This window comes from Pleurodeles waltl, chromosome 5 (genome assembly GCF_031143425.1).
Source record: "Pleurodeles waltl isolate 20211129_DDA chromosome 5, aPleWal1.hap1.20221129, whole genome shotgun sequence".
In the NCBI taxonomy this organism is placed as follows: Eukaryota; Metazoa; Chordata; class Amphibia; order Caudata; family Salamandridae; genus Pleurodeles; species Pleurodeles waltl.
Window position 1 is genome coordinate 650,201,032 of NC_090444.1, and position 13,546 is coordinate 650,214,577.

Genomic DNA, 13,546 nt, shown 5'->3' on the forward strand with positions numbered 1-13,546 from the left:
GACCGGTCTATGTATACCCATGTTTTCTATATATTGAAATTCAATACAAATATTTTTAAAAAGTTGTCTGTAACATCTAGGGTATAAAATGTGTGTAGAAACGGACTCTACAGCAGTAGACCCTTTATTGGTTCACGTGTTTGCGAATATTCAGCAGTGTCCAAATCAGCAGTATTTCTTAAGCAGCTCGTACTGTCACTTGGCCTTTTTAATGACTTCAGTGGTTTGTTGAACTTTGAACTTCACCATGACTGTCATTTTAGAGTCCAAAATCACACATCATGCTAGCCATGCCAAAGTTCAATATCTCGTCTTTTAGAGAATAAATATAGTATGACTTGAATTTTGAGGATTTTTTTGTTTTTTTTTTTAAGTAAAAACTTATCAGTGTTGAGCAGCGCCATTAGCACATTTTTAGCTTTGAAGCCACTGCCATGCATGAAGCTTAAGTTGGATTGATTTAGAGACAGAATTTTGCAAAGTTGTCAAACTTTCTTCTTAAGCACTGCATAAATTCTACCTAGAATAATGTTTCATTAAAAATGGGCATGCATATTATATTTGCAGTCTCCATCCTAATCCTGGTGTTTACAAATGTGGTATAAAGAATAAAATTAGTTATACAGGTAATGTACTTAGTTTGTGAAGGATGTTTTCTTAAAGTAGAAAGTGGTGTAGCTCTAGAACCTTATGGGCCTGGATTTGAGCAAACTGGCATTACACTATGCTTATAAAATAGACAAAAAATAGGAATAAGGGAATGTGTGCAAAATGCAAATTTAGTTGGATTATTTTCAGGTCAAAAATGACACCACATAGTGAAACTCTTTCTCCGAACCTTGCATCTAGGCCCTGTCACTGATGCGTTTTCATTTCAGGTCCACTTATACTTTATAAGGAGCTGGTGGTACAAGAAACTGTAAACTAGAGTCTTGTCACTTGGGCCACCTGCATCAAGAAAGCAGCCATCTTTGTTGCGTCAATTGCTATCAAATAAGCCTCTCTCCAGGAACTTCCCGAATGCCACAGAAGAAATTAGTGCAGAGATCTTTATTGATACAAAGTCATTGCCAACATCCAAAGGTCCCTTGTCCAGAACATCACTCGAATGAATTGTGTTCAGTTACCCCCAGAAATGCCCACAATATATTTGGGTATTTTGGAAAGCACAGGGTGATTTGACAGATATATATAATTCAGCTAAAAACTGAAAAGCTGAAAAGCAGCTTATGACTAATGTACTTGGGTTTGCTCTGTTTCTGTAGCCCAAGATGTAGGTACATAGTGTGGTCTCGTAATTCTATTCATGATTTTGAATGGGTTACTGAAGTTGCAGCTAAATACTTGGGGCCATATTTATGACCCTGTTTGCATCTCAGTTGCACCACGCACCATGGTACATGTATGACACAAACCTTAAGTGAGATTTATGAACCCACTCAGGGCCACTTTGTGTGGCCATGAGTGGCTCCATAAATGTGGAGTAAAGCAATGCAGCTCAAATCGCTTTGTTACCTTACTTTGCACTAGGGAGGTGTTCCATGGGTGTTGCCTGGGTGTTCCCACGCAACTCCCATGGTTTTTGACATAGTCTCAGATTTGCTAGAAGTGGTAAACTTGGGAGTGCACCAAAAAGATACGCCTCACCAAAAGAGATGTAACTAGAAGAATATATTTATTTCGCCTCGTTTTTTTTTAAATGTGTGCAGCATTCGTTCAGCAGCACACATAGAAGGGGAAAAAGCCTCACAGGATTGTTTTTGTGCAGGAAGATGCCCCTTCCTGTACATAAACAACCCTGTATGCAATGGAGTCACCCTTGCACCATTGTGCCTGCATTTGTTCTAGGCAGCCAAAAGGGAACCAGCTCAGAGGAAAAAGCAGGAATGCAGTGTATTCTTTTAAATACAGCGCATTCCTGCCCTTTCCCTGTCACGCAATTCAGCACAGCATGGTGATTTGCTGTGCTGCACTGTGACTATCCACATAAATATGCTCCTTGATCCTTACTTAATGCATAAGCAGCACAAGTTGGCAGATACACAGAGGCTGAGTTTTTTCATGCTCAAAAAGTGCCTACATTACTCCCATCGCTCCTCTGGACCATTTTGTGGTGTTTGCTTGCAGAGTAGTGCAAGAATATTGAACTGCCTCTACAGAAAATATTAAAGAAAGCATGTTTCGTTCTGTAAATACTCAGTGAACGTACTAGGATCTCCATAGCTATTTGATTTTAGAGCTTAATTGAGATGCAGGGACTCTGTTGAGGGCTCACTTCTTCACAACACAGTAAAACATTCTAAATAAAAAATATGGATCCCTAAGTTCTGCTTGTTTATACCCCTCTAGCCAGCCTTTGACAGTAGCCATTGTTACGCAGCAGACAAAAGGTTAGTCAGTCCCATTTCTGTACTTTCTAGATCTCTTCTCTGTCTCTGGTAGAGGATGAACTAATGACTGTGATAATTTTGCCCAGCGTTTCAAGAAGGATTGACCATGATTAGCAAATGTGTTTTTATGCATTTGTAGTGAATGTAAAGTAAATGTGTTTTGGTTTGAGTAATTGATTTGTTGCAAAAATTCTTTTATCTTTAGGTAGTGGAGAGGAAGAAGATTACATGGATGATTTTAATAGGTGAGAACAATTTAATGTAAGACCCTTGATAAGGCAATTTAATAATCTGATAAAGATATCTAGCAACAGATTCCTTGCTTTAGAATCTTCCCCATGTGCGAGACAAGATCCAGAAACTTTTTCCCCCAGCACATCTGAGCAGCATGCGACTTCGTAATGACGTCATCCACTGAATGTGACGTCAACAGAGTTCATATAACCTCCTCTCCAAAACATCAACATCAGTTCCTTTTTTTCTGTGCTTGCAGTGCAAATCTGGTAACGGTTTGTAGGGCTGTTTTCGGCCTATTTTGACGTTTTCATCGACGGAACACTGTGCTTTTTTCCTGTCTGTCTTTAGGATTTAAACCCTGTGGACGACAAATTTCAGCCATGGACCCACACTCAATTAGTATATGGTGACTGGGTGACTAAGGTCCGTTTGCGGGCCTGTTCAATGAGTCGTTCTTGTGGACGTCATTTTCCATTGACTTTACGAGGTAAGTCACGATGCAGGCGGTTGAAGTTGCAGCAGTTGCCAACTTCACTGTGTACAGCCTCCGACCATTCCTCTGTTGAGTAGTCGAGGCCAAAGTCTACATCTTGCTTTCCTCCCTTTCCCAAGGCCTGGGCAGCTCTGACTCAGATGCATGAATTTTATGATTCACTTCACTCCATCTTTGGGAAATCACCTCCTGTAGCTCCTTTTGGACCTCAAGGAAGTGCAGGAGGCCTTGACTGTGCTGACAGCATCAGTTGGCCCTTCTGCTTCAGCTGTGGAAATCGTTAGGGTGCCAGTGTTCAGCACCTTTGGGGTTCCCACCTCTGCCGCCTGTATTCAGTCAGCCGACTCAGGTGGCGCCGTTGATCGAAGTTGTGCCCCTCTCCCCTTCCAATGCTGAGACAGTGTCTTTTTGGCACCAGTTGACATCTGGTACGGTGCCGGTCATGCCACTCACTCTCCTTCTGTTTTCTGTGTGTTTCCTTCAGTGGGACATAATTTTGAAGGTTCTGAAGAAGTTTTGGGGATTTTTCACGATGCGCACCCTCCTATGGAGGACTGCTGGTTGGCTGATGTAGGGGCTGCTAGTGGCTTGGACTCTTCTCCAGCCTTGGGCCTCTTTTCCCACCTGGCCTTGCTGTGCTCTCTAGCTGACATGCTGAGGAGAGTTTTAGATCTGACACTTCCCTCCATGGAATTTTCGACTGATCCTCTGATTGGTGTCCTCCATCATGTCTAAACAGGGGTTGAGCCAGTACTTCCTTACATTGAAGCCCTATATGACATTTTGTCAGGGACTTGGACTAAGCCTGATACAGGGGCCCCAATTGTTCTGGCTATATCTTACAGGCATCGACCAGCCCCTGGTGTTCTGGCCTGCATCCTACTCCTCTCAGTTTGGTGGTGCAGGCTGTTTCCACATCACATGATATTGACTCTCTCCCTCATGTTCCATCTGACAGAGATTCCCGAAGACCTGGCACTTGTGGCAGGCATATCTTCTCCTCCACTAGTTCTGCTCTGCGCTTTCTTAATATGTCTTGCGCACTGACGTTTTTTCCATTCATTGTGGGTCTCATTGGAACGCATCTTGCTGTCACTGCCGGATGATACCTGGAATGATCTTGCCCCTTTGATCTGAGATGGCTAGCAGGCAGCTCAATTAATCGTCCGTTGTGATATGGATACCACTGACTTTGTGGGTCGGGCCATGGCTGTTTCAGTGGCACTAAGTCGCTGTGCCTGCTTAAGTACCTCTGGATTCTCTTTGATTTACATGCCTTTTGATGGTGCCCATTTATTCGACACGCATTCTGACTGTTTTGAGGTGTTTTCGCAACAGTCTGAGTGAAACCGTAAACCACCTACGTTCTTCTCTACACTCTGCCTCGCCAGTTCCTTCCGTAATGGTTTGTATGGGGGACATTTGTCTTTGCCTTTTTTCACAGATAGGCCATGTTTGGGCAGTGCACGTGAGGTTTCTTTCCTGTGCCTGTTCTACCTAATGATAGCACCAGGAGGGTTTTTCCGGCCTTCTACAGGAATTTATTTGTTCTTATACTGTCAATGGCAGGTTGTTTTTTTAGCCCTCCTTGGGGCATATATTGCCTCAGGACCCTATGGGGGTTTTCATGCTTGCTGCTTCCAGACAATTTTCTTAGTGGTATTTTGTTAGCAATGTGCAGATGCATTGTTGTTTCTTCCCTGTTCTACAATAGGTGGTGCAGAAGTGGCAGATTTCCACTTGAAAATACTTTATTCAGTCGTCAACAACCATCAAAGTAAAATAACATTTCATTACATACAATTAAAACACAGAAAAAATAAATAATGCTAAAGCTATTAAAAAACACATTTGATAAGCGGTCAATTTCCTCGAGAGCAAATAATTCCACTAGTTTACATTCATGATTCTCGGAAATCTTAAAATACCCTAGAACCTCTAGCTCCCAATGGAACGAGTTACTGCCATTTGCCTAGAACCCTCACAAAAATACATCCGGTTTTAACTCAAGGAATACAGCTATGTCAGGTAAAATACAATAAAAGATTTACAATTTAATAGTAATCCGATGATGATAAAAACGTGTGGCGCCTATGCTAAAATTGTCATAAAAAATGTGCTTACTGCAAAAACAGTTAATTCTGCTGTCATATTTTAAAATCCTTAAGGCTTGTAAGTAGCATGATGTCCTAAAGCGCAGACGAATTGGGTGAATCAATTTTCTGCGCAATCCGTTGTGCAGAAAAATAGAACATGGGCTTAGGTTTTGTTCGCTAAGACGCATGCGGGGTAACACTCAAGCTTGTGCTCCTGTGCCATTTACTAGTGTGGGTTCTCAATGGGAGTTTGCCAGTACTAAACCGAATATACAGGCTTTTGGCAAGAGCAGGAGTGTTCTTGTCAAGAAATAGTTCAAAGCTTGGGAAGAGCTTAATTTCCATGAACTTACATTTAAAAAAACCGTGGTCAGCAACCAAAATGCCCCGCTCTCTTATGTAGTCTCAGTAGCGGTTCTTAAGTACATTAATATCAGCTTCATGTAGTAATTCTGGCTCATCCCAATATCTCCCTAAATTCAGTCTGCAACCCCAGTCATACACTGACTTTGCACAGAGAATGAGGGAGGACTTAGTTAGCTGAGACAACCATTGGAGATCACTGGTTAATTTAACCCCTAAATAATCAAAAGAATTAACCCTTTTCTAGTGTTTCATTGCCCACTCAGATTGTCATATACCTAGCTCCCCTCTGACCAAAAATCATATATTTAGTCTTCCCTATGTTTGGCTCCAGTCCTCTGGATATGCAAAAATGCATACATTTATCGATTAGAACCTGGACCCCCATTGGTGTTTTGGATATTAGTAAGGGGGAGTCAGTAAAAAAGTAAGATGGGGATTTTTACATTTTTTCCAGTAGGGGAATAATTTTTGCCGTCAAGGACCTTCATCACCACATCATTCATTTAGAGCGTGAATGGTGTGGGCGCAAGCACACGCCCTTTGCGCACATCACATCTGATGGCAATCCTTTCAGTCAGTTCTCCCCTACTGCCCCAACGCACCTCCATGTAATTCTTGTTATGTAACTTGATAATCAGTTCAAGCACGTTTAAGGGAACCCCCATATTTGACAACACTTGCCACAACTTGTTTTGTGGAGTAAAAAAATCACATGCAGCCTTAACATCTATGAAGGCTACGTAAAGCATTTGTTTTGATAATAAAACATATTTCTGCTAAAGACCAACATACCTAAAAACCTGGTCAGTGGTACTGATCTTGGGGGTGAAAGCCTGCCTGTAAGGGAGGGTTAAGATTTTATCTTCCTCTACCCACAGGAGTCTCCGTATATTTACCTTCTGATAAGAGAAAGTATTAAAATAAACCTTTTATTAATTACGGATATTATGTAGAAGTGTCTCTTTTACATCTATGGGTATTTGTGTAACATTCATCTGCGGAATAGTATTCCATTAATGGGATTATACACCCTTGAGAATGTCTGTCTCAAAATTCCCTCTTGTGTTTTCAAAGAAGGTTGCTTGTTACCTTCATTATTCGTTTATATGGGTTCTACATTTACCCTTGGTACTTGCATTATGTTTGGGTGATGCATGACATTACTTATAACTGATAGTAAACGTTCTTTACTTTTGCTGCATTCAGTACATTGTACTTCAGAGGGCTAATGTCTTGTGAGCCTTGAAGACCTTATTTTTCCGGTCTTAAGGTTTTGTCGTATAGCCATTACAGTTTGGTGGCTATTCTACACCCTTGTGTAGACATTTGTTGGTTTTTACATGTTCTTCGAACATTTATGTTTTCATAGGATTATGTCATGCTTTTATCTGTCGCCAAGGAGATGTAGTCTCTTGGTTGATTCTATTCATTCTATTGTAAAGAGTGCTTATTATTCTTGACTCCTTGGGGGTTGTTATGGCGATTTTGCGTTGTTACTTAAGATTTCCTGCTTTCCTGGAGAACATTTCCCTCAAATGGTATACTTTTTTCTTCTTTAAATAAATGTTCTTATATCTTTGTACATGAAGGGAATAGGTGTTTGCCTCATTAAGTCTGCTTTTGTAGAAGACTTGTATTCCTATATTGAAGGACTGTTGCTCTTCTAGGTGTCTAGTACATCCAGTATTTGTAAAGTGCAGCAAATCACACGTGAGGGTCTTAAGGTGCTGAATTTTGTTAAATATTGTCATCATTCAACTGACTCTGGCAGTTTGTAGATTGGGTCACACTTTACGGAGTGTTGTCCTTGGATGGAATATACAAAATCAGTTAATTCTTTTTATTATTGAATCCTTTACATTTTCCGGTTTAAGTATGAGAAACCTTTTCTAGATTATCTGTTGTAGGGTCTCTATTTATAAAGTAGGCTCACACACTAACCTTGGTTTCTGCTATGTTATGAAGGTTTGTTATTCATAGTTATTATCTCATTTAACCTTACACTACTATGAAGGCAGATATATATAATATACTTTTGCTTGATGATCATGTTTTAGGCAATGTGCATTACTCTGTCAGTTTAGTCGACTGTTGCTTTCATAAGTGGTATGATATCCACTATAGCAGTTGTTCCCAACCTGTGGTCCGGGGATCCCCTTGGGTCCGCAAAGCCCCTTCAGGGGGTCCGCGGCTACTTAGAAAATTAAATAATATTAACAAATTAGATCCCCGGCTTTCAGTAATGACTCACTGGGGGGGGGGTCCCTGGGATCCAGTAATGATGAAGTGGGGGTCCACAGAAGTCAAAGGGTTCGGAACCACTGCACTATAGGTTTCATATTGTTGCATCAGTTTAGTTTGACTGATTACTCTGCTTTATTTTTGTATCTTTATGTAATAATTTTATTTTATTGGTACACAGGTGTTTGTGTGTGTAAAGGTATAGCCTAGAGGTATTTGTATTCTCTAGTTAAGTTTCCAAGGGGAAAAAATGATTACGTGGCTATAGTTGCTATTGTTGTATCCAACAGCGTTTTAAGAGAACATTTTTGATGCTTTATCTATTGAAGATGGACCTTTCTCTGTTTTTTTACAGAGAAGGTCTGGCTAGGATAGAACTTGATATAGCAAAGGGGTATTGTTCACTAACTTTGCCTTCTGATCTATATTTCACAATTATCGGATCACACAGTTTGGGTCTGGATATACAAGCAAATTACTTTTTTACCATTTGGCAAAATTATCCTATTGTCATGGGTAACGTTATCCCCATGTGTTTAATGTCTTTGTGTCTTTTATAACTGTGGTCTTTTCACCAGTTCTTATGGGATGAGCTTGCATGCGTTCAGATCCCCTTAAGAGTAGAAATAGTTTTATTTTCATATTGTTGAGCGGCTTCTGACATAGATTTGTATGACTAACATGAATAATTTTATTGCCATGTTTTTTTATGTGTTCTGGCTTTATTTACCTGTGGTTCCTTCCACAGGCTTTTATGTTGTAGAGTATGTTATTGCTTAACTAAATTATTATGAATGTCAGGTCTTTTTCTCTTGTTCTAGACTGGTTTTGTTTTACTTAGAGACGTTATGACTTTGGTATCTGATTCTAAAGTAAGGAGTCTGCAACTAGATGTCTATCAGATGAACAAGTTACTTACCTTTGGTAATGTATTATCTGGTAGAGACTGGATCTAGCCGCAGGATCCTTAACAACTTTCCCATCCTCCTTTCTCTGAGAACAGAGTCTTCTTTTGGCTCCGATTTTGTTATGAAATTCATGTCCTTGAGACTTGAGTGACTATTTGACACAAGGATGTCTTCTCTTTTTGCACACTGTTTCGGTAGGCAGTTTCTATGTGTGACTCCACGTTTAAGCAAGGAAAAATAGTCACGGAAGAAACTGACATTGCCACGTCGGAAAGGAGATTATATGGACTCTGTTGACACATCTGGTGGATGACATCGGTACAGAGTCGCGGAACGCCCTCTTCCGACACGTAGATGTGCTGGAGGGAAAAAGATTCCAGGCCACGCTTGCACCTGGGGAAGGTTCTTAAGTAAGGAATCTGCAGCTACATCCTGTCTCTACCAGATAATGTGTTACGGAAGGTAAGTAACTTGTTCATTAATTTCGTTGTAAGTGAATACTTTTGGTTTTACCATTGCTTCACCCTTACTGAATTATATCAAAGTATGTACTGTTAACTGTGCGCTAAGGAACATTTGGTATGTGTACCCTGAAGTCCTTTTAAATGAACACCCATTAATTTGTATTTTATATTTGTTTGTATCGTAAGTTAAGTCCAAAAATGCACTGAAAAATGGTAACTCTTTACAAACAACATATAGTTGCTGACACTGGATGCCCATACGAAACATTAAACAAAACAACATAAAATATCATTGATAAAAATGCAGAAAGAAAAAAAGTGTAGATTATTCTGTAAGTGTCCTGGCCCCTTGACATACTTCCATAAAAAAAATTGTTGTCCAGAGATTTTCATTTTTGATTTGTGTTTTTGTATCATTAGAGAATTTATTTATCTTGGGTAGACATTGCTTATCCGGGCCGTTTTTTTTTTTTTTTTTTCCTGGACGACTTTGTAAAAATGTGGATGTGTTGCAGTGAATATGTTAGACATCAAGAACCATGAGCCCTACATACTTTGTTTGGGGGTCAAGTAGTCTTATAGAGACGTAAAATAACTCCTCCAAGCAACCCTTCTCCCACTTCCCAAAATGGCAGCTGTATAATGTGTTTGAGCCATCATATTGGTGATTTATTTTATTATTGTTTTGGTTTCAGGTTTTCTCTTGATTCAAATTCATGAACATGAGCGAAGCAGGTGGTAGCAGAGGATCTTTACCTCCTGAAAGAGTGTTGCTACCTACAAATCCTGAGGATCCCTTCAACAAAGAAAAATGTGTTGTATACCAAATTAATACAAAAGAAAAGCTTATTTCAACTGCGGCTGGATAAAAGAGAGTTAGAGATGCTGCAGAAATACAGCAAGACTAAGTTCACAAAAGATTAAAACTGATGGGTGAAGAGAATCAAATATTTTATCATTGTAACCAGGTGTTACAAGTTGTATACAATGGAAAAAAGCCTGGAAAAGAATTGTCAAAAATGAGCAGAATCCAGTGAATTTCAACAAGAATCCGAGTCTTCCGAGAAAGCAATGACATCCAAATCCATTGTCTATCCACTTAGAAGGTCGATGGCTACCCCTCATCCACCTCCAACAACTGATCAGAAAGCAGAGGATCTTCAATGTGTTATCTGTGGGTTAGCCAGAACAAGGTCCAAAGGGATTGACGAAAGAACAGAATATATGAGTCTCAAAGGGCAAACACGTTTTTATCTGCAGCTAGATTCTTCCAAGATACTTTTCAGCCGAGTAGCTGATCTAAACAGCGAGGTGAATGTATTCGCAGCAGATTTGTATGCCCAACCGAATCGCATGCGTGCATACATTCGAAAATATGAATGTACAATAAGCTCACAGTAGCATCGTAACCGCCAGCCTCCTGCTCATTTGCTTTTTCAGTGTGTGCAAACTCAAGTTTTAAAGCCACTCTTGAGTGCTGGCTATGGGTTCACAATCAGAGCGATCAGAGACATAATGATGAACATTGATGGCACTGTATTGATCCATAATAATGAAATTACGATTTTGATGATGAGAATGTAGAATGACAGCATTCGGTTTTGTCAGTCTTAACAAAAAGAATGAGCTACTTATGGTTCTCATCTGATTTCATTCCTTAAGTTCTTACTGCCAAAATAAGATCACAGGATGCAGTAAAAGCAGCAGAAACCATTTTAAGAAATACCCCGATTGATTTAGATTTTGGACTAGATGACAAATTTGGTGATGCCCCAGACCGTCGCAAATCATAGGCATAAACAGTAATGCTTGATGTTGCCTTAACTTTTTTTACATCATTGTATCAGCAAAGCAAAACTGCTACAAACTAAAGTCCTTGAGTTCGGAACAGAATATCACAACATTGATGATGGCTTTGAAGATATAAGCAAAGAAGTGGAAAACAGTCCCATAAACCGACAGGCTTATGCTGTGCAAATGTACTGTCTTTTGCAAATCATGAATTATGAATTACATCACTGCAAAAAGAAAACTCCACTACACATGATGACTGCCACACAATCTATGGCAAGTGCAAAATTAGAGACCTAGTCATTTCAATGAATAGGATTGGTGTGTCAACAAGTTATAATGGCCGTAGAGATCAGGAACCTGATAGCAGCTCATGCCTAAAATCTTGTGAATCTGACAACACACCACTTCCAAGTCACTTTACCAGAAAAGGATTTAGAATTGCTATTCTTGATATTTGATTTTGAAGACTGTTCTTTGTCTGGAACATCCAGAACACATGATACTGCCATGGTGCTTTTTCAAGACTGCACCAATGAAGTAGCTGCTAGAATACAAGCTGTGTCAGCTGTAGGCATAAACAAAGCTGCAAACTTATAAGCCATTTGCCTTGCTGTCGTGTGCAAAAGCATTAAAAGCCATCAACACGTCCCAGTCTACCAGAAAGTTTCAAAGTGGCAGAGGACATGGATCTTCTTCTACCTGATGCTGTGGTCTGCAAAGCTGATTTAACTGAATTTAGCATATTGCTTATTCGGTGCTGACTGACGGATGAAGAAAAGCCAGTTCCTCCATGGGCCGGAATTCATGCTCTGATTTCCCAGAATACCATTCTACTGAAGAAGGTTAGATTTTTACCAGTAATAACCTCTCCAGTCACAAGCTACATAACCGTATCCACAGCTCTTTAAAAAAAAAAAAAAAAAAAAAAGGGGACCAAAATGTGCATGCTCAGCTTGAAGACGAGGATATCGTGCCAATTTTCTGCGATGAGGGTGTTTTCCGTATTGTAGCTGACATTACTATAAGCAATCCAGTAGAATATGATGATCTTTATCCAATTATGGGTGTTTTTCACATGAAAAAAGTTGTGTTGCGGTATGCAGGAAGTTCTCAGTGGATGTGGTTTAGCAATTAACTTATTGAGGCTGAAATCTTTGGAAGGAAAACTGTCCAGCCAGTATTGAGCAGACTGATTATGTTCATTTGTTACAAGGTATGCTCATATCTGAGGCAATAGAAACATTGCGTTGGAATGCTTTCTGGAACAGTGAATGGGCAGTTAGGTTTTGCATATCTTATCTCAGACGTGAACGAGGCACACTTCATTCAAAAGACATAAAGCACAGCCAGGCAATGTTCAGTACACTCCGTTCAAAACCAGAAAACCTGAAAACCAAGTTTGTAGAGTTTGTCAAGTGATGTGAAGGAATATCAGAACTTTGCAAATACTGGGGAAATGTTTTACACATAATAGCTATAGTGAAAATCTTGGTATATGCTGATTGGGAAGGTGATTGGGAGCTGCACTTGAAGACTGTGGCGTCACTGATTACTGTGTTTCGCGAATTTGATTGCATAAACTACCTGACCTATGCGTCCTGGTATTTGGGAAGAGTGAAGAAGCTAGAGGTTGAAAAACCATACCTCTACAGAAAATGCATCCAAAGACATTTTGTGGTGAAAGACAGAGGGAAGGTGCAATAATGTGGCTCCAGATATAAAACCGGAACAGACAGCCCAGAGATTACAGAAAAGCTCCAATGGAATTGTTGATCAGATACGTAAAAGTGAACATGTTGCTCAGTGGCAGCTAGTTTGCCATGAAGTTCTTTCTATTTGCAATGTTTTCCGAGAGGTGACAAATTCAAAATTAATGGACCATCATGAAACTGTTACCATGAACTTGTGGGAAAGAGAGGGGAACGTTTTAATTAACATGTTGACAGCCTTCCTCGTGTCATGCAGCAGGAAGGAAACCCATTTGAAATGCCTGTGCGACTACTCAACTTTGTGACGAAACAGTCTGTGGATAATAATATAAGGACACGTCTATAAGTTGTCCTGGAGAATGGATCTAAAGTGTACGCAGAACTGAAACAGGTGAGATTTGTATTGAAAGAGAAAAATCTGTTTGACATAATCACTAAAGCTAAAATTCCACATTTTAATTGCCATAGGAAAAGTTTCATCCAACAACCCACTACAAAACAGGTTACAAAAAACAACTTTTCAAGCACATTGAGATGGATGTAGCAAAAGAAAGGGATGAATTTATCAACGACATTCTGTCACATGATCGTCTTCCAACAAACGTATTATTTGATGGAGAGGCTGCATCCAAACCAGTGAAGCACAATACTTACACATGAAGAATTTCAATTCGAAAAGGTGTCCTCATTGAAAACTACTGTTTTGGACAATGTCACAATTGCGAATGGTCAAGATTTCATCCAGGCAAATCTTTGGAGAGATCGTTCAGACTGTTCTACAGATATCAAAGTCAGTGTGCACCTCGCAAGAACTGCACATTGTATTTTGACAGTTATCTTGAACTTTC

General features: G+C 39.8%; 1 protein-coding gene across 6 annotated transcripts in view; it reads left to right on the forward strand.

Annotated features, from left to right (window-relative positions):
* CEP43 (centrosomal protein 43) overlaps positions 1–13,546 on the forward strand; it is a 292,488-nt gene that overhangs the window by 232,335 nt on the left and 46,607 nt on the right. For 5 of the 6 annotated variants that reach the window (XM_069234521.1, XM_069234520.1, XM_069234523.1 and 2 more), the window contains one exon: positions 2,600–2,635. In XM_069234521.1, the coding sequence (XP_069090622.1) occupies positions 2,600–2,635 (36 nt within the window). Of the gene's footprint in view, positions 1–2,595; positions 2,636–13,546 lie in introns of all 6 variants that reach the window. The other variant, XM_069234525.1, reaches the window with a different exon arrangement.